Source organism: Diabrotica virgifera, chromosome 5 (assembly GCF_917563875.1).
Source record: "Diabrotica virgifera virgifera chromosome 5, PGI_DIABVI_V3a".
NCBI classification, from domain to species: domain Eukaryota; kingdom Metazoa; phylum Arthropoda; class Insecta; order Coleoptera; family Chrysomelidae; genus Diabrotica; species Diabrotica virgifera.
The window spans coordinates 46,947,869-46,971,319 of record NC_065447.1 but is presented as its reverse complement, the minus strand read 5'-3'; the positions used below and the strand labels follow the sequence as shown (position 1 = coordinate 46,971,319).

Genomic DNA, 23,451 nt, shown 5'->3' with positions numbered 1-23,451 from the left:
ATTAGATCGGATACAATACAGATGCTTGAGAATATGTTTAAGTGCAATGGTATCCACTCCAACAAACGTTATGCTAGCAGAGTGTAATGAAATCCCATTAAATTTACGTAGACAATTTTTAGCTCAAAAATACTGCATAAAGCTAAGAAACACTGAGTCAGACCTTTTAACAAGTCTGGCTTTATTAAACATGGAAAACTTAACTAGCAAATATTGGAGAATAAAAAATTCACCACCACTAACAGATGCATTCATTGAAACCAGGAATTATACAGATTTACAGAACAGTAAATTATTACCAATTTATAAATTTCCGTATAAAACTTTGATAAAAAAACCAAGAATCATAATTCCTAAATATACAGAATCAAATCATTTAAATAAAATTTTAGCAAAATCTATACTGAGCGACTTTGTGGATTATACAGTAATTTACACAGATGGTTCTAAAAATCAAACAGGAGTAGGATGTGCTATATATGTGCAAAATACCCATCAACATAATAATTATAAATTATCTAGTATTAGTAGTATTTTTACAGCTGAGATTATAGCCATCGAAAAAGCTCTAGAATGGATCAAAGAGAATAATATTGAAAAAGCTGTGATAATAACAGACTCCAGATCTGCAATATATGCAATTCAAAACACTGATTTTAATTCATACAAATCAAAAATTTTATGTAATATAAAAAATAATTTGTCTAAAGTGGAAGTAGTATTTACATATATGGGCAAAAGGGCATGCCGGTATACTGGGTAATGAGAAAGTGGATGAGTTGGAATAAAAATGCAATAAAAAATGGTGAGATCCTAACTCAGATCTTATCGACAGATGCAATAAATGACGTCAAAGATAGAATAAATAAAATATGGAAAAAACAATGGAAAAATATTTCAAGCATATCAAAAAATTTATATTTTTCTTTACATTAAGAACTTCCTCCGCCACCTGAATACATATTTAAGTATAACCTGCCAAAGCAAGATATTTCTACTATCGTCAGATTAAAAACTCGACACGGAAAATATGAGGCACATCTGCACAAATTAGGAATAGTTAATTCATCAGTCTGTTTTTGTGATAATGTTTCGATTAGAGATTTGAACCATATTTTCTTTGAATGCAAAATTAACGAGAGATATATAAATCAATTGTATTACAATTTACGACAAACACAAGTTCATTTTCCAATTAGTATAGAATATCTACTAAGTTGTCATAAAATGGAAATATTTAAATTACTCATAAACTACTTGAAAGAAACAAATATAGTCATTTGAGTCAGATAGGTGGGAATATAACAAAACTAATAAATTGAGGTAAAAATAAAATAAAAATCTGTGGCTAACGGACCCGCATCCAAGCCATTTTTTCACACACACACTCACACACACACACACACAAATTTTGTTCGAAAGTCTATACATGAAGCTTTAAAATGAAACTTTTGTAGAGCTCATTTGCGTGCGTCAAAGCTGACTTAGGATTGAAAAATCTTCAAAAAACACATAATTTTGCAACTATTTGGCACTCATTTTGCAATAGTCCTACTTATTGGATTAAATTTATAAACAATTAAATTGTTTATACAGTATTTCTCATGATCATTTTTCAGTGCGTCACAGTTTTTCGATTTCTTTCTAACGCATTAAATTGTATGTGACAGAAAAAAAGGCACGTCGGTGATTACATTTCGTCGGTGACATTTTGATAATATTTATTCTAGTTATTCTAGTTGTCCGTAGATGGCGCCATAATAAAAAAATATTTTTTTTCTAATTAGATAATAATATTACAAAAATATAATCTGTATAATTTATAAGACTATACAAATCAAAAAAATACCATTTTATAAATGCAAGAAACACATTTGATTTGATTTTATTCCAAATTGAAAATAAAATGTGACAACTGTCAGATTTAACTAAAATGTTATGTTAGAATAAATTTCATAAATGTGTATTATCACGGACTTACCCTTTTTCCTATCATTTGTTACGCACTGAAAAATGATCATGAAAAGAACAATAGCAATTTTTGACCACTCGGATCGAACTCAATCTTCGAAATTCGTTATCAGACGCCACAAATCCATGAGAAACCGTTGAGTTTGCCCATCAGAATTGAAAAGGCCACGGTGACCTAGCTGGCGCCTAGACTAACATCTTGCGTAACCATACCATCCGTGTCAAACTCATTGGATGGGGCCCAGAAAAAACAGGTGATAGTGGAATTTAGTTTTAAGAAATCACTGAGATAGTTACCCAATAGTACCGACGTATTACGTTGATGGTATTGGTGAACGTTCAGCTGTATTTTAATTTTATCTGAGAAAAAGCACCAGAGAAGAGGATGCTAGGATAAATCTCCTCGGAGGAAGACTCGAATTTAGATCATCGGTATACTATTTGGGGATTTATTTTAGCAGGACTCTCAATTAGAACGTTAATGTCAAAAACAACATTGACAGGATGAGAACGAGAGCAAACCTCCTATAGCCCAGTAAATGACCGGTTTGGCGTGTAATTTGCTTGAAAATTTGGATTTAGGTTCTACTTACCCTATATTTCAAAGCTGAAATTGCGCCGTTGGTTGCTTTTACTTGGGGGGTGAAATTTACCCCTTCTTGGGGGTGAAAAAACATATGTTTAAAATAAGTCTGAAAATGGATAAATTGACTAATTCTAAGCAACTTTTGTTCTATAAGGTTTTTTAACTGCTTTAATACTTTTCGAGTTATTTGAGAGTGAAAATGTGCATTTTTCAACAAAAAAAAAACACGTTTTCTGGCAGTGTTTCGCAAATAACTAAAAAACTATGTACTTTATCGAAAAAAATATTCTTAGAAAAAATGTAGCCTGTAAAAAAAGGAACAAATTGGTGTATTCACTTGGACTATAAACCCAGAAGAAGCAAAGTTGTATATCATGAAAAATACGTTCTTACTCGTAAAATTCCGAATCGAATGTTTCAAGCTGAAGTAACCAAAAAATGAAGCACTTTTCGCAGAAAACTTATAAATACTCTTTTAAAGCGTCTAAAAATATATTTATTTTTATTTTTCATAAAAGTTTGTAGCATCAAAATTATGCGAGTTGCGCTCAAAATAAAGTTGGCCCGTTTTTTTTATATATAATAAGTCGTGAAAATCTCCCCCTATTTAACATGCCAAATGAAATTAATCGTTACTGCTTTACCATTTACTTTATATATGTATTGCTAATATGATCTGTAAGTTTGACCGGTTTGAAGTGCTTATTTTTGGAAAAATTTGGTTTTATATTAAAAAAACTTTTTTTTTTATTTTGGAAAAATTACACTCTTTTTTAAAATAACTTCAAAGTATTAGTGTTACCAAAAATCTCAAACAGTAAAAAAATATAGTTTTTACTCGCACAAATACTTCGTTTTTTTTTAAATTTTATGTAAGATAAAAATTGGGTAAGATATGGCTGTTCAAAATTTGCATACACTGGTGATTAGTAACTCGTTCAAGCCCTTTTAACTCAAACTCTTTTAAAAAATAAGGGATTAAAAAAATATATTTACGTACTTTTATTGCCCTTAGAAAAACCCACAAATTGGTTTTTTAGCACTTTATAGCTTAAAAAGTAACCTAGTTATGAGTAAAAAACCAACAACATACAGGATGGGGCATTAGTGCGAGGAAGTCCAATTACTCGTTTGTAGTAAGAGATACGAAAAAAGTTATTTAGATAAAGTCGGGGCACAGATAGGACCATACCCTAAATATATTTTCAAATATACAAGGCCACTCGTATTGACAGGGTGACACAAACCTATGTTTTTTTAAATGGAATACTCTGTATATTTTTGCATTTTTGGATTCTCCTTGATGTCTTTTCTCTTAAAATAAAGGATTTTGTACTATTATATGGGATAGTTTAAAAGATATTTATCTATGGTTTTTGTAATTTAGTTGTAAGTCCATAACATACTAGGATACATTTATATTTTAAAATAACTTACATATAAAATCAGAGTTTGTAGTGAATTTTGAGAGTAAACTAAATGTAAGGCCAAATACTTACCATGCTGGGTTAGTATAATAAGGTTTATTTTCCTGGTTTTTCCCTCGTGACTTATTATGAGATCACTAACACGAGAATTTTGATCAAATACTACAATTTTTACTACAAAAGTTGAAGTTGATTTACAGAGGAAAGGACTATCTTCCAATAAAGTTGTCGAAGCAACGCAACTCATAAATATTGGCAGTATAATTTTAGTCATCGAATTTATAATGTATAATTCAAGCAATTGAACTCCGTAATTATGTTAACGTTTATATTACTGAATGGAGAGTTGAATAACCTTTCAAATGCGCTACCACACGAGTCCTATTCCCTATGTAAAGATAAGAGATGGGGGAAGTGGAAGGGAGGGGGTTGACAAATGACAGATGTATGTATCGTAAAAATGTGTCCCCATTAGATCAAAAATCAACCTGTTTCGTCATTTCGTTAAAATCTAATAAATACTGCCCAATATCGAGGTGGACTGTTTTCTTTGGCCCACACTGTATACACAATGTAACTATTCGAATTTCTTCTCAAGGGGTCATTTTTATAACGGTAGAAATTATGTGGCAAAAAATTTAATCAGTAAAGGAATCTAAGTTTAATGTGATCGTATAATTAGATAATTCCAAATTGCTTGAATTTACAATTATATGAGTTTTTTATCATAGGGGTAGTTTTCACCCCTAAAAAATTAAAATCAACTAACGGCAGTATTCACATTTTGAAATAAAAGGTAAATATAACCTAAATCCAAATTTGAATGCAAATCAGTAACGACATGGTATTCAATTACATTGTTTGTTTGAATTGTAACTATTCTAGGGCGTGAAATTTAAGGGTTAAACTGTGACAAAATCTTAAACCTAGTTATTTCATGTTAATTGACATTCCTTCATTTTATTAAAATATGATTTGAATCAATTACCCGCTTTAATTTACAATTATACGATTTTTTTATAATAGGGGTTGTTTCCTCCCCTAAAAAATAAAAAGCAACCGACGACACAAATTCAACTTTGAAGTGGAGGGTCAGTAGAGGCTAAATCCTAATTTTCATTCAATTCGGTGCTGCCCCTTAAAATTACACGGTATCGCCGTATTTCCCGTTCATTTACTGGGCTACTAGTATCATTATCTGGAAAGTTTGGAAACGCTTCAAAGAAAACTCTCCACCATAAAGGAGAGAATTCTTTCTCTCACCAAATGATATTACCACATATTTACTACGTACGATAGGCAGCTTCAACAATATACTAAAATCACAATTAAGATACACTAGAAAGAAACAAACCAAGATACGTTGAATGTTACGAGGAGCACTTCCAACTCATGATTGACAATGTATATATGTTGTAAATCCCAAATTATGATTTACAAAGCTTATTCATTGTAAATCATGATTCAGGGACTGCTCCTCGTAACATTCAACGTGTCTTAGTTTGTTTATTTCTAGTGCATCTTTATTGTGATTTAAGTATAGAGCTAAAGAAACACTAAAAGCTCCTTATGTAGGTCACGTAATCACCAGGCGTTCCAAAAGCCAAGTTCCCTTCTCTCCAGCCAATCTTCTTAATTTGGCTGGTAATGAACTTCCGGATGAATATTATGACCTCCAATAAGAACGATAAGATATCGCAGATAATGTACGCTACACGACAAAAACGCTGATCAAGAGCCGTTTCCATGTATACTGGTAGCATCAGAGGTACCTTTCGCTTACGGTTGGTTGTACACAATTCTTCACCTAACGTTATCCTCAGCTTCCCAGCTAACCCACCTTCAAGCCTTCACTGTCAGTTTTGCTACTTCACCTAACCACTACTCTTAAACTCTGGTTTCCTCGAAAGCGGTACCGGAAAATTGATACCGCAAAATTGCGGCGAATGATGTCATTAAAAACTGTACCACGCATAATAATAGCAGTGGTTTTCAATGATGCGTTGGAAGCCACCGCAACGAAATATGACGATGCCGGCATATTGAATGTGGTAACCAATGCGGCTAGGAACATTCAGTCAACGGTTTATTGTGGTGGTGAAGTGTGGTGATTCGTTTTTTTTATATTGTAATAACTGATAAAATAGGTACATATCTATGTTTTATCTCAGTGATTCTCAACCTTTTTGAGTCATGTACCACAAAATACTTTTTTTCGTTTATTTGGTACTAAGGTTCCACCTAACTGAAATACCTAAGTGGGATTTCGTATTATGTAGTATCTGTGTTTTTGCGTTTTGCCTACCACCGCTAATAATAATAAATACGTACCACCAGTGGTACATGTACTACAGATTGAGAACCGCTGTTTTATCTTATAAAGTTAACGTTATTTAAAGGTGTTTTTTAGAATAATGTGTTCATATTATATGTATTTATATTTGTACATTATATTTGCTACCGGTGATGTTTTAACTGCAATTGGACCATCCGCTCTTTCAGTAGTAGACCAGAGAACTAAGGATTTTCCCGTGACATCCGTTGATACAGGTATCTAAGAACTGCTTTGGGTAAATTTAGTTACAACATTATCCAATATAAAAATTATGCAAAAGATCAAACGTACTTTTTAACTTATAAACAATATATAAACAATTAAAAATCGCTATTTGATTTTAAATATTAAAGGTGGAGACCGCTAAGCTATATGGAAAGGTCATAAATTTTGCTGAAGAAGCATAGAAAATTCTTGAAAATGAGTGTTTGAAAAGTTATTTTTGAAGTTATACTTCTTTACGGACGTAATGACGGTGAAATTTTATATGGGAAAACCTAGCGACCGGGCGCATGCGCATTATAACTTTGTTCTGATTGGATGTTCAAATGACATGACAAAAATTATCCAATATGGCAGCTGTGGCACAGCTGTGGGACTGTGTTTGGTTATAATGTATGCTTGTTGCGTTTTAAAATTTGTAGGAAGAGAAACAACAAACAAAAAGTTAGTTAATGGTTATACTGCCTTTTTAAATAGTTTTCATATTATATTTTTGGACTTATTTACATAGAAGAGATGATTGTTGCATGCCAATGTGAAAGCTCATCAAACTGTGCCTAGTATGAGTGCCGCAGATCTCGCTTATTCAAAGCTAAAGAATCTTTCACTGGTAAGTGTTTTATAAATAGTTGATCAAATTTTGTTATGATATTTGAACATAGCCACTTTGCACGACGCAAGTGATTGCGAAATGTATTAGTCGTTATACGGGCTCCGATACCTACCTTGAACCTACCAAAATACATAAGTAGTATGTAATACTTTTTTTTACATAATTTGATTACCATCAAAATTTATATCAATATTCACCTAATATATTGTCTTCTTACCCTATGTTTTGTTGTATTTTTTCAATTCTAAATCATTTCAATTCAAAATCAAAATAATTTGATTTACATAAGTTAAAAATGTCAAAAGGTTAATCTGTTTAGTTAGACGATCTTCGCACATAATGACAAGCTGCCTCTGTGGTGCAGTTTTAATGCGGGTGAATCCCAATACAACGCAAATACCAGCCGCGTGGTAAGTTGGTTCGAATCCCAATAGAAACTTTTATTTTTTTATTTTTTTTTATACATTTTATGATTGTAAGTATATTTATTATATAATTTTATTTTCAGAAAATACGTATTTAGTTAAAAATTTTTCCGACAATTAATGTTCAGAAATCATTTGTGGCATTTTTAATGTGTTTGTGTGTGTTTTATTTTTTTATTATTTTAATTTTTGGCACTGTTTTAATAAAAATGTTTGAGAAGTATTAAGTATAAATTAATTTAATATTTAAATAAAATATAAATAAAAAGTATATTAATTTCGTTTATAATCATATAATCATATAATCATATAATAGAAGTATAACTTCTTACGTGCGTACAAAGTACACACACATTCTTTTTTTTAATTTGTTGTTTAGTTATTAGGAAAATAGCTTCAAAGCTGTTTTTTTGAAAATAATTAATAACTTTTCTAAAAATACACAAAAAACTTTAATGTAGCGTGAGTTTAGCAACAATATCACAAGTATTCAGCTATTAAAATTTCAAGAAGTTTCACTTAATAGTTATTGCAAAATTGAAATTGTTTATCCCAAAAAGCCTTTATCTATGGCGTTATTATGCGTAAACTATTAGGTTTACATAAATTCTCAAGACATCAAATCAAAGAGAAAGGCACATTTTATCAAATTATATCAGTTTTTGATTAAAAAGTTTATAATAAATGTTGTAAAATAATTTTGAAAAAGTAGTGTTATTTTAAGCTTATAAACAATTAAAATAACTCAGACGCATCAACATGTAGGAAGTTAATTTTGTTTATTTGGCATGTTGGTATTCTTATACAATCTGAAACAAAAATGTAATGCCCTCCGACCCTTAAAACTCGATTTAGCCACTTTTTTTCAAAAATTCACTGGGGCTTTGTTTATAAACATTAGAAAATTTAAAAAGCAACATTTAAACGACTGAAAGATCATGTTTATAAAAAAAAATTCAAAACCATTATTGTAAAAATGAGCCGTCCATGATGCGCCAAAGTGAAGGGTTTAAAAGTAAAGCGATTCTTTCCCTCTTGATTTTATTATCAAAAACTTAATTCACAACTACACATTTATAATAAGTCGAAATACATCCAGTTGTAATGAACGAAAATTGATGTTCTTTTTGAAGTGAATACTTCCCATCGCTTGATACGGAAAGTCGCCAAATACTACATTTGCATTTGGCGTCATCGTCATAAAAAAATCGTGAGGCGAGTGGTAAGCTTGCGGTATACCGTAATATACATATTACAGTGCGTCCATAAAGTGAGGCATAAATTAATTATTTCGTAAACCAGCGACTTTAAGGAAAAATCTCGAAACAGGTCGATTTTTATTTTTAAATTTCGATTTTCTGGCATATGTACCATACTAGTAACGTCATCCACCTGGGCGTGATGACGTAATCGATGATTTTTTTACATGAGAATAGGGGTCATGTAATAGCTCGTTTGAAAGGGTATTTAATTCTCTATTCAATAATATGAACATTAACGTATTTATTTATACCGGGTGTTAAAAAAAAATACATTAAATTAATTGAGACAAAAAGAAGAATTTACGTAATTTATTTAATCCAAAATACGTTTTACTGTTATCAGAAAACACAAAAAAAATTTTTATTTGACAAATAAATATTGTTTTTGCTTAAATTCAATGTTAAAGCTGCCACTCACTTGCCTCTTGCCCTCTTGGTAGTTTGAACATTTCGTTTAAGCGAAAATCAATGTTTATTTTTCAAACAATTTTTTTTTTATGTTTAGTTTTAAGAATATATATTTAGTATAAGAATATATATTTATCAGATCGTACAGTGGCAATTGGTCCGATTTTTTAATGGCCACCAATGACTTCAATATATTTGTCAACTAAATTTTTGTTTATAAAAATTAATTATTATTTTTTATAATGTATTGTTATCTTTATTTTTATACAAAAACTGCGATATAGCCATACGCTAAATAAATAAATATTTAGTATAAAAGAATATGTCGCACAATATTTTTTGAAAAATCTGACCAAATCAACCCCAAAGGGTTGAAACCACCTCGATCCGAACCAATGATATAAAATTGGGAATATATACTTAGTATTACAATAAAATACGTATTTCACTTTATTTTTTGGAAAAACTAAATAAATCTACCCCTAGAGGATTAAAATGACCAAACCCAGCAAATACCGCCAAACCACCCCACTAATTTAAAATTCAGAATGTACATGATTTAGTTTTAGTATAAACACATGTCTCGCACTAGATTAAAAAAAAACAGACCAAATCAACCATTAAGGTTGAAACCACCCCGATCCGAACCAATGATATGAAATTCGGAAGCTATACTTCGTTTTACCATAAAAATACGTATCGCACTTTATTTTTTGAAAAAACTGGATAAATCGACACCCTATAGGGCTGAAATTACCCCAAACCCAGCAAATACCGCCAAACCACCCCACTAATTTAAAATTCGTAATCTATATGACTTAGTTTTAGTATAAAAACATGTTTCGCACTAGATTAAAAAAATCAGAACAAATCAACCCTTAAGGGTTGAAACAACCCCGAACCTAACCAATCATATAAAACTCAAAATCTATACTTATTTTCACCGTAAAAATACGTATCGCACTTTATTTTTTGGAAAAACTAGATAAATCTACCCCTATAGGGTTTAAATGACTCCAAACCCAGTAAATACCGCCAAACCACCCCACTAATTTAAAATTCGGAATCTAAATAATTTAGTTTTACTATTAAAACATGTTTCGCTATAGATTAAAAAAAAAACAGAACAAATCAACCCCAAAGGGTTGAAACCACCCCGAACCCAACCAATAATATAAAATTTTGAATCTATACTCAGTTTTTCCATAAAAGCATGTGACGCACTCTACTTTTTTAAACTGAACAAATCAATCCCAAAGGGTCGAAACCACCCCCCTCCAACCAATAATATAAAATTCGGAATCTATACTTAGTTTTATTATAAAAACATACATGTCGAATGTAGCATAATTTTTGAAAAAAAATTAAAAATCACCCCTATAGTGTTGAAACCACCTCCAAGCTAACCAATGATAGAAATTTTGGAATCTATATTTAGTTTTACCATAAAAGCATGCGTACCGCTTTATTTTTAAGAAAAACTTAATAAATCACCCCTCTAGGGTTGAAACGACCTAAACCCAGTTAATTATTTAAAATTCGGGAACTATAGCTGAAATCATCCTGAAACCAGTCAAACAGTAGAGAATTCAGGATCAAGTTTACTATAAAAGTATAATATGTATACGGTATAACACCTGCCGACACAGGGGAGATGTCACCTAGTGATTTGTCCGCCTTTCTGGAAATGGCAGGCTTGATAATGAACTAAGGACGACAACCCCCTTGGAGGATGCACAATGGGTCAATTGTGGCCTAAATGCTGTGGGACTTGACTCACACTCCCCACTCTACAGATACAAATGTATACGGTATACCACAAGTTTACCACTCGCGTCACGATTTTTGAATGACGCCAAATTCGAATTTTGTATTTGGCGTTAAATTTCCATACCAACCGATAAGAAGTATTTACTGCAAAAAGAACATCAACTTTCGTTGGTAAGAACCGAAGGTATTACACCTTTTATAAAACACTGTAGTTGTGAATTAAGTTTTCGATAATAAAATCAATAGGGCAAGAAGAATCGCTTTACTTTTAATCCCTTCACTTTTGGTGCATCATGGATGGCTCATTTTTACAAGAATCTTTGTGAATTTTTTTGTATAAACGTGATCTTTCAGTCGTTTCAATGTTTCTTTTCAAAATTTCTAATGTTTATAAACAAAGCCCCTCCGAATTTTTGAAAAAAAGTGGCTAACTCCGGTTTTAAGGGTTGTAGGGTATTATATGTTTGTTTCAGATTGTATAATTATACCAACATGTCGAGTAAAAAAAATTAAATTCCTACATGTTAATGCGTCTGAGTTATTTTAATTGTTTATAAGCTTAAAATAACACTACTTTTCAAAATTATTTTACAACATTTACTATTAACTTTTTAATCAAGAAATGGTCTAATTTGATAAAATGAGCCTTTCCCTTTGATTTGATGTCTTCAGAATTTATGTGGACCTAATAGTCTACGCATAATAACGCCATAGATACCAGCTTTTTGGGATAAACAATTTCAATTTTGCAATAACTATTAAGTAAAACTTCTTGAAATTTTAATAGCTGAATACTTGTGATATTGTTGCTAAACTCACGCGACATTAAAGTTTTTTGTTTATTTTTATAAAAGTTATTAATTATTTTAAAAAAATCGACTTTTGAAGCCGTTTTCCCCATAACTAAGCAACAAATTAACAAAAATAACTTTACAAACACTCATTTTAAACAAATTTCTATGGTTCTTCAGTAAAATTGTATCACCTTTCCGTATAGCATACCAGTCTCCACCTTTAATATTTAAAATCAAATAGCTATCTTTAATTGCTTATATATTGTTTATAAGATAAAAAGTACGTTTGATCTTTTGCATAATTTTTATATTGGATATTGTTGTAACCAAATTTACCCAAAGCAGTTCTTAGATACCTGTATCAACGGATGTCACGAAAGAGGCCATTTAATTGCTAATTTCTCTGGTCTATTGTGGCGGAGCCACCGTTAAGAGCTTAACGGTGCGTAGTCGGACAAACTTTGATATATGGAAACACTGGAACAGGGAAAGTTTTAATGGTGGAACAGGTTAAAAATTTGGAACGTCAGACTACGAAGACGTCAGATGTATTTTGTCGGACAGAACTTTCATTAAACGCTCATGCAAAAATCAGACTGCTATTAATCATCAACGTAATTCCTGTTGTTTGACATGTTCTACGTGTCGGACTTATTACAACCCCAGTTGGTGATAAGCAGCAGTTTGATTTTTGCATGAGAGTTTAATGAAAGGGTAACAAATCAATTGGAAGTTCTGTCCGACAAAATACATCTGACCTTTTCGTAGTCTGACGTTCCAAATTTTTAACCAGTTCCACAATTAAAACTTCCCCTGTTCCAGTGTTCCCATATATCAAAGTTTGACCGACTAGACACCCTTAAGCTATTAACAAATTTTCAACTTGCTATTAATCAACTTTTTTTTGTTACGCGGGATCCAGACCTATTTGTATGTAGATGGCCACAAATCAAAATTTGGTATGCACCCTCTACAGATCTATTTTCAAAAGACCAGATTCACTTCTTTTATGAATCTCTTTATCTGATTCTTCACCATTTAGCACTACTAAACTAAACTAAATTTCCTGGTCGCTCGTTTTCACCGCAAAACAGTAGGTACTGATGACGCTTTTTGAGTTTACACATTTCATTGCCGCAATGGCGAACTATGAATTTTCCACCACGATCTAACGTCATTCATCGCAATATTGCGGTCGAAATTTGTAGGTACCGCTTTCGAGGAAACCAAAGCTTTACTCGTCACCATTCTATGCTCCCGCAAAAAAAAAGACATGGTGGTGCACCTACCCTGAAGAGAGGCGAATGTTTAACGAGGATTCATGACATTTATTCATTCATTCATCCAGCTGAGTAAATGTTTTAATCTCGAATAGCAAGGTGATTGTGAAAAAACCCTTCTCAATGACATTTCTAGTTATATTCGTGTTCCACACTTATGTTATTTTATGTAACTAGACAATTTACATGTTTACTTACATTATTATAAAAGTAAACACAACCTTCCTCAAAACTTGAACCAGCAGCCATTGGAGCACCAATAAAAAAATCGTCTGATCCGTCATTATTAACGTCGTATGCCAAAGCAGCAGATCCAAAATAAGCACCCATTTCATCTCCATGGAAAGTTCTGTAGTTTTCGTTTTTGTCGTTGAAAAGTTTTACCTATGACAGAAAGTAAACATCAGTACCATAACTATGTAATAACCCTAGTCAATGTTGCCCAAAATCGGTCTTGGTCTGGCAGTCTTGGTCTTTCACTTACGTTTTCGCAAGACCAAGACCAAGATCGCCTAATTTTAGCAAGACCAAAACCAAGACTGACAGTGCAAGATTTGAATAAGAAGAAGACTAAGCCTGCGCGACTATTGCGTCTTGCAGTTAGGAATGAGTATCGTTTCAGCGAGTACAGTAGTTCAGGTATATGCTTAGAGCCTCTATGAGATACAAAAAAAAATATGTAACAAAACTTTAGACTTATGCGCATTACGAACAATACCTTAAACAATCGTAACGAATGAAAATGGCCATTTAAATAACACTTGACACAATTGACACGTACTCAAAGGTCATAATTATAATGAAAATATAAAATATTTTGTACATACTTTCCCAGCAGACAACTTCTTCGCTCTGAAATTAATTTTCCAGGATTTGAGACTTCTCTCAAAACTCTCGAGAGCTACTCTCGAGAGTTTCGCTCTCATGGAGACACGTAGAATTAGTCAGTCTAGCAGTAATAGTAGAAAGAAGTGGGAATGAAATATAGGGGAAATAACGTATGTCCTAAAAGTTTTGGCACAAAATATTTATCCAAATTTTTATTAATGAAGAAATTAATTTAAACATTTACTAGTTATCATGAGGTGGCCTGACTCAAGTTATTGTGACATAGAAGACTACAGAGTATACTATTCAGGATCAGAAAATGGTTAATATGAAAATGGAGTTGGAATTATCACAATAAAAGTATAGACAAACATATCAACAACTTCATACCAGTGAACGATAAAATCCTCCTGTTACAAATAAATACGTCACCGGTGAATACAAACATCATACAAGTCTATGCACCGACAGAAGAGCACAGTGATGAAGAAATATCACAATTCTACAAACAAATAAGCAACCTTATAAGAGATATACCGAGACACGAACTCTTTATAGTCATAGGAGATTTCAATGCGAAAATAGGTAACGGAAAAGAAGGGCAACGTATTGGTCCACATTGATTAGGAGAGATAAATCAACGCGGAGAAACAATGAGTATCTTTGCAGCTGAGCATGACTTAATCGTGCTAAACACATTTTACAAACTACCACCTAGACGCCTGTATACGTGGAAATCACCTAGAGACAACGGAGAACATCTGATCTTCAATCTGACCACAATCCTTTAGTGGGCGTGTATACAACCAAGTTAAAGAAAATATGCAGAAAAACTGTAAAAAAACATGACATGGGAAACTGAAATGTAGCGAAGTAAAAGAAATAGTCAGCAAAACATTAAATAGAAAATTCAAATAAATCGATAATACAACGGAAAGCACAAAAGATAAGATAGAATCCCTTAATAAAACGATAGACGACATTAAAGACAATTTTATGAAGAACGAAAAAGGTAAGAATAAGACATGGATGACGACAGAGATTCTGCAACTAATGTAAGAAAGAAGGAAAGACAAGAACGATAACTCCATGTATAAAACATTACAGCGAGAGAAACAGAGAAAGATCGGAGAGGAAAAACAGAAAGAACTGGAGAAAAAATGCCAAGAAATCGAAATTCTGGAAAGTAAATACGACGACTTCAACGTGCATAAGAAGGTAAGAGAAATTACAGGCAAATGTAAAAACAGAAGAATAAGTAAACTTGTTAATGACAATGGAGAGATAATTGTAGACAAAGAGAGTATCAATAATACCTGGAAAAATTATATACGAAATTTATTTTTTGATGAGAGGGAGAACCAGTCCCCAATACCTACGAAAACAGGACCACCTATACTAGTGGCAGAAATAAGAGCAGCCATAATATCACTAAAAGAAGGTAGAGCTCCGGGACCAGACGGTGTACAATCTGAATTTCTTAACCCGGCACCTGCCACGTGGCTTTGCAAAGCATCAACTGCCACGTGGGGTGCTCACAGCAGCCCTTAAAAATTTTCTGTGATCTACTTGTTTATAAACAAAATAATGTGTTGAGTTACAAAAGAATATAAAAAAAAACATGTTTTATTAACTTATTAGCTACTAATATATTATAAAAGTTAAAAAATAAAATTAAAAAGGTGTTATAAGCAAATTAGCAAGTACCAACCCATAATAAATGAAGTGATGTAAAATATCTAAGAAAATTCCACACCTGTAATTTTGAACCAATCAAAATACGTTATTTTGACAGATCACCATGGCAACGGAGGTATTTTATCGGAAATTTTTTGCTCGTGGGGTACCCAACAGCGAATTATAGTGGAAATTTTTTGACGTTTACAATAACAGAACATTTTTGACAGACTGGTTTTTATTTGTTTACATAATTTAGTTTTGATTCATTTTCTATCACTTGTAGTTACTCAAAACTTATGTAAAATTGAAGAATATACTATTTTCTATCTTGAAATGGTATTCCCATGCAACTACAATGAGTAGAAATTACGAATTTGAAAGCCTAAATAATTGCTGACAAAGCTATGGCGCGCTATTAATCTGTTCATGCAGCTTTGGATTTTCAAATGCAAATTTGGTGTGGAATTTTCTTACCGAATACCACGCGAAATCAAATTAATATCCGGAAATTTTTTTTTGATCATGAATATTTTTAGAAAATTTCCCTCGTCTGCGACTCGGGAAATTTTCAAAATATTCATGATCTCAAAAAAATTTCCGGAAATAATTTGACCTCTAGTGGTATTACAAGTGAAAATTAAAATTTATTGAGTATACGCTGTGAGCTCGTACGTAGAGGGGATATTTACAAATTCGTGAACGCCAGTAGTGACAAGTTTGTAAACGTTTACTGGAAATTTTACATAAATGTCAAAGTGATTAATTTAAAATTAAAATTAAAAACATTAATTATAAACATTATTAGTTGGTCAAAGCTGTGGTATATACTTTTACCTTAAATATACTTACGTTTTAAATACTGAATTTAAGTTTTTTTAATGTTCCGTAATATCTAATTATAAATAATCTATTATAATCTTAGCGCCATCTACACGATTATTGTCAAAGTATCCGAAGTAAGAAATTGATATTTTATCAATAGAACGTCAAAATGATTAGAAAAATCTTAAAAAAATCGATTACAATTTAATTACTTTTTTGCGTTGTAAATATTAAGCGATAACAATTAAATAATAAATTTAAAAATTACCGGTAAAAGTTGAATTAGTAACAGCTAGGAGCGACACCAGCGAAGCTCAGAGCGTATAGAGAATATATTAATAATTTAGATCAGTTATTACAATAAAAAAATGTAAATCTGACCTGTTTATCAAAAACATAAAAAAATTTTACTGCCAGATGATGACACCCCAATTCGAATTTAGAGCTACAATTTCAGAATGACACTAAATAACCACTTCAAACACAAACAGATCTATGCTATATAATATTATTGAAAGCTACTATGACGCACAGGAGGTTAACAAATTTGAAATACCAAATATTTTATAAAAATGTGTTATGGGGTGCTGGTAGCACCCCACGTGGCAGGTGCCGGGTTAAACTTCTTGATGATGAATCTTTACGAATACTATGTAAAATCTTTAATAATATCTATGACACAGGCAATATCCCAAAAGATTGGCTAGTTTCAGAATTTATTACCTTACCAAAGAAACAGGGAGTAAAAAGTGCGGAGAATATAGGCTAATAAGTCTAATGAGCCATACATTAAAACTTTTTCTTAAAATTATACATCGTAGAATATACAATATATGCGAAGAGAAAATACAAGACACACAGTTTGGATTCATGAAAGGCGTAGGTACAAGAGATGCACTGTTTAGTCTACAGGTTTTATTTCAAAGTTGCAGAGATATGACTTGCGATATTTACACCTGCTTTGTGGACTATCAAAAAGTATTTGATACAGTTCAACACCGAAAAATGATGGATGTTCTAACAAAAGCCCAAATGGATGATAAAGACCGACGTATAATACAAAATTTATAATTGGAACCAATCCGCCACATTAAGAACGAATCTTGGAGGTGAACCAACGGAAGCGATCCAGATTCTACGAGGCGTTAGACAAGGTTGTATACTTTCACCTATATTATTTAACGTATATTCGGAAGAAATATTTAGTGAAACCTTGGAAAGTTGCGAACATGGAATACTTCTAAATGGAGAACGCCTAAACAACATCCGCTATGCAGACGAGACCGTTATTTTTGTAGACAGTTTGAACAGTTTACATCAACTAATAAACAAAGTAAATGAAGTAAGTGAAAGATTTGGACTTCAAGTAAATATATCAAAAACTAAATTTATGATCATCAGCAAAAATAAAATTAGACAAGCCCAACTACTTATCAATAATACAACAGTGGACCGAGTAAAACAGTATAACTATCTTGGAACAATGGGATCACTCACAAGAAATAAAAGGTAGAATAGAGAAAGCTAGGAGTGCGTTCAGTAACATGGCCAAACTCTTTAAAAGCCACAACCTTAATCTGGAGATAAAAATAAGGCTCCTACGATGTTATATCTTCTCAATATTGAAAAACTTGAAGCCTTCGCGATGTGGCAATACAGGCGGATCCTAAGGATATCATTGACGGACAAGATAACCAACGAGACCGTATTACGAAGAGTGCGCAAAGAGAGAGATGTGATGTATACCATTAAAAGCAGAAAGTTAGAATATCTCGGACACATAATGAGAAACGGCACTAAATACAAATTAATGAAGGTAATCCTTTAAGCTAAAGTATTCGAAAAGCGAGGAATTAGGAGAAGAAGAATATCACGGTTAAAGAACCTGAGGAAACGGTTCTCCACAAAAACAACTAATCTATTTAAAGCATCAGTTAATAAAATAATTATAGCCCGAATGATCGCCAATGTTCGAAACGAATAGGCACTAAAAGAAGAAGAAGAAGTTATCATTAACTACAACTCATTGCTTGACTAAACTATACTATCAAATTATGTAGAGTGGCCTATTCTTCTCTACTAGACGCAAATTTATATGAGGTCCTGGGCCTGGATTCCGTGCACTGTAGATATCTACAGTCGCCTTCCATCGATGTCACGTGTCATGAAAATATTTGAATTTTTAGCTTTAATTGAATTATTTTCTAGTTTTGCTAGGTTATACTCTAATTGATGCTGAAGTGACACTTAGTAAAACAAGAAAATATTTGAATTAAAACTAAAAATTCAAATATTTTCATGACAATTGCCATCGACAGAAAGCGACTGTAGATATCTACAATGCACGGAATCTAGGCCCTGGGCGGAATTTAGATATTTCACTTAGTTATTGTGAATTCGGCGTCTCAATTGTTCTTCATCTTGGGCTTCTCAGCATCCATAGTAAACTTTCCTAGACAGTAGCCCAAAACCCTCTATTGGGCGAGCCTGCGGCAAGTTTGGAGGATTATCGGTTTTGAGAACAAAGGGTATTTGCTGTTGTAGTTGGGGTATATCTTGAGTAATAGTATGATGCTAGGACTGAAGAAGTTGCGCTTGAGATTATTTGGAGCACTTAAGTCTCTTTCTATTTTGAAGACCATTTCTCCTCAATTCTAATGACATCATATTCTTAGAAGATCTGTTTTTATGAGCCAATCTCCTAGTTTCCATTCCAAGCTGGTTTTTCACCCTTCTCACCAATCTCTCTGACTTCTGTGCAGTACATGCACGTGGTCTTCCACAATTTGGTAGATTCAGCAATGATATTCCCTACTTGCACTCCGTTATTGTTCTAAATATGGTTTTGCGTGAATTGTTTTCATTCTGATATAATCGATAGATTTAAGTTTTGAGTGCCCGCCCAACCAATTTGTAGATACTTTTTCTTATTTGTAATTTATATTACAATTTAAAGCGAAAACTTTAAAATAAATAAACCTTAACTGACAGTAGACAATGTAAAAAAGCTTTTGTTTCCAAAGTCAACTTGATATTATTTTGTTTTTATTAAATAAAAACCAATGAATTTGGTGACAAAACTTTTAGGACATACGTTAATGTGCACATTAGTCACTTTTGACGTGAAGCGGGCCTAAAGTTGATAGTTTTCGAGTTACAAGCAATTTAAAATTTGAAAAATGCAAATATGGCCATTTTTAAGACTTAATAACTCGGTTAAAAATTATTATTATAAAAGTCAGAAAGTGACTAAATCAAAGTTTAAATTCCCCCCTACATGATCCTGAACAAGTTTGTGTCATTAATTTATTACTAAGCTGTTATTTTAAATTAATAACAATGAGCGGTAAGATCGTATTGACGCGGCTGTAAATGTGAGTGCGAGTAAGATGCACCGTTGACTGCTGGAATGGCATCTCTCTCGCACTCACCATTGTTGGCAGCCTAATGGCGATCATTATTATTACTTATAAATGACAGCTTAATAATGACAAAATAATGACAAAAATTTCTTCAGGATCTTGTAGGGGTGGCTTTAGTCTTTGATTTAGTAACTTTCTGACTTTCATAATAATAACTTTTAACCGAGTTATTAAGCATTGAAAATCGCCATTTTTCGTTTTTTTCAATTTTAAATTGCTTATAACTCGAAAACGATCACCTAGAGAGAACAATTATAACAGACCTTTTTTGTCCAGAATGGTCCAAAAAATTTTTTTCAATTTGATTAAAAACAATGTTAAAAAAATTGGACCATTTTTCACCTGGGTGACTTCTTGAATTTTATTCTGGGATGTCTCAAGAATGTGATTATGCAAAAAGTCTCATGAAAATATTTTTTCAACGAACCCGCCGTTTAAGCCTTGTCTATATTAAAACATTGCTTCATTATAGAAGTAAATAAAGCGATGTTTATGAATTAAACGTTAACATTTAATTTATTATTTTAGTCCATTTATTTAATTATATCCAAATGATTGCTTATAAATTAAAAAAAAAGAACAATTTGTAGTGTACTTTGAGATGACAACGCCAAAAAACCTTTTATCAACTTTCCCAAAGATCTACCAAAGATTTCACAACGATATCAATTACATACAACATTAAATTTTTAGTATTGTTAATTATTAATATGGGCCATTCCACGAACATACGCCTGTTTTGGATTACTTCGACAACGAATATTTTACTGTGAACATAAGAAGTACGAACGTAAATGGCGCTAATAATTATTCCAATAAACAACAATGTAATTTGCAATTTACTTTCGTTCTTCTTGTTTTGCACAGTAAAATATTCGTTGTCGAAGTAATCCAAAACAGGCGTATGTTCGTGGAATAGGGTATACAAATACTGTTGAACAATATTTGAACACTAGAGTTTACGATCAGTGTATCCTCCCCATACTCACCTATGGTTCACATACGTGGACACTCACCAAGGCCAAGTAAAGGCACAAAGAGCGATGGAAAGATGGGGGGCATGCTCAGGATGAGACTTATAGACAAAAAAATAAACAAAAAATGGACTAGAAGCAAAACCAAAGTGAGAGACGCAGGAGAACACGCTACCAAATTAAAATGGAGCTTCGCAGGACACAATGCCCGACTGAAGGATAAAAGATGAAACCACGAAATAGAACAATAGCATGGTTAGAAAGGAGAAGCAAACGACGGCCATAAATGAGATGGGCTGATGACATTAACCTTCGTCTGGCGGAATAGGTACAATTTGTAACTTTTGAATTTTCAAATTGTGATAACTTTTTTTAAAAAAGGGTTAGATACTTAAACTTTTGTGACATCTCTACATTTTTCCAGTAGATTATGTGAGCCAAATGTAACAAAAAAATCTTTATTTAGTTCTTAGAAGGAGGCTTAAATAGTTCCAACTAAAGGATGGCATAGGTACATTTGTACCTTGTACATTTTTTTAAATAAATATTTTTAAAAAACAATACATTTTTTATTTAAATGGTAGCTAATTTGAATCAAAATACAAAAAAGAGTGTTAGGGTGGATTTTCGCAACACATACCTACATATCGTTTTAGACAAAGGATGTTCGTCACACACAGGTAGAAAACATATTACACAAGTATTTCTGGTTTTACGTTCGCCTCGACAAACATGACAATTTTCGATTACTCTTACTGAAGTAGATCCACGAATTCTGTTGTAAGATACTTGAGGAGGGGTACGTACATCAAATACATATTCTGTTTCGACCAAGAACCATTTCTACAGCACTAAGAAGAAAATGACTCCTCATCATCATCCAGTTTTTACTTTGGGATTGAAATAAAGGCAACATTGAAATAAAGGCAACATTGAAATAAAGGCAACAATCTTTAGAATGACTCTTAAACAATCTCCTGCGTTAATCTTTTGTTTATATATCCTTTGTTTCCTGCGTTGAAAAAGGCCAGGGGCCAAAGCAATGTTCGACATAAAATGCTGGGTGAGTATACGGTCAAACACTCACCCAGCATTTTATCTATGTTAACAATCCCGCTTTGGTTTTATTGTAATACTAAATTTTATTTCCGGCTTAGCTACTTCACTGTCTTCAACTTGTCCTGTTATATGCATCGACGAGAGATGTTTTTCTTTGGCACATATAAGAGCATACAGTAGCATAATGATTGTATGCAAGATTTGTGGAAAAAACAACTCTTTCCTTGTTTGCTTGCATGTTGGTCGGTAGAAATCTCTTATTTTTTCTAACTGTGCCTACTAGCCCTACTAACATCCTGTGTCATAAATTCAAGAATTTAGCGAATTCAAAACTGGTAAAAAAGTTATTTGTGGTAGCATTCTGTCCTTAACCTTTATAAGACGTGACAAGATTCAAAACTGTTTGTTCGCCAATGTTAACTTGTCGGGAACCATAATATGCTGCTTTTCCAATATAAAGGTCATCTTGTACGAGATAAGCGTTTGATGCATCACAAGCCAAAAATACGTTGGTCCCATATTTAGCGAGTTTGGAAAGTGTTGTGTAAAATTTGTACTCTAAATGGAAACAATTGTTCGTCGATGGTTATGCATTGGGATGGTTTGTAGCCTTGTTGCAAATTAATATTTAGTATTGTCTAGATATCTCGTATGAGTGCAGCTTTATCGGTTCTTTTACGTTCTTCGCGGATATTTTCGTTGTCAAATCATACAAATCTTAGCATGGACTCGAAATGATTATTGCTGTACGTATTAGTGCCATATACTCCGTAATCCACACCTCACATAAGTTTATGTTATTTTTATGTACACCTCTTGGCGTCAAAAAAGCCAATTCGGTAAACTCGATTTATCATCACTATTATTCATGATAATTTTTAGGTATACGCGTATCGAGAAATACCAAACAACTAAATGAGGATGAGATCTCCATGAGATTTTCCAAGTGAAAAAAAATACAATGCTACTCTTCCTAGAATTTGTTTACGACCACTATGTTTAATTTTATAGTAATTTCAATAATTTACGATATATAAGAGCGGTCACGGTCACGTCATAGCGGCTTCTAAACTTTGTATAATATCAGTGCAAGAACAAATTCCCGAATATTATTATTTATTTATATATTCAACAATTTTTTACCAGTTATGCTAGTAATAAATATCTTAAAATTAATCTATACATATTTCCCTTTAGATTAACGAATTTTTAAGAAAATATAGAGGTACAATTAATTGTACCTAGACCGTCTGTTAACGGTGTAAAATTATGCCGCTCGACAAAGGTTAAAAAGATTTGAGGACACAACTGGAAGGAAGTGGCGCAAAATAGAAAGCACTGGATTGAAATGGGGGAGACCTATGACCAATGTTGGATTATTTAAGGCTAAAGAAGAAGAAGAAATATTAGTACAATGATAAATTCACTTACTTCCCCGAATAAATTGCCTGCCCTTGGTGCTCCAGCAAATAAAAAACTAGAATTACTGGAAATGCCGCGACCCACTTTGTAACCTAAAATTAAATTTTGACGATTAGATTTTGAAATTAATATTATAATTTATTTTTTGAAA

At 32.4% G+C, this 23,451-nt stretch overlaps 1 protein-coding gene across 1 annotated transcript in view; it reads right to left on the bottom strand.

Moving 5' to 3' along the window:
- Positions 1 to 23,451, bottom strand: part of LOC114331175 (integrin alpha-8-like) — a 154,649-nt gene that overhangs the window by 96,024 nt on the left and 35,174 nt on the right. Inside the window, exons 8-9 of the mRNA XM_050652479.1 lie at positions 23,310 to 23,392; positions 13,292 to 13,477 (exon numbers count right to left, since the gene is read on the bottom strand). Of these exons, the coding sequence (XP_050508436.1) occupies positions 13,292 to 13,477; positions 23,310 to 23,392 (269 nt within the window). The remainder of the gene's footprint in view (positions 1 to 13,291; positions 13,478 to 23,309; positions 23,393 to 23,451) is intronic.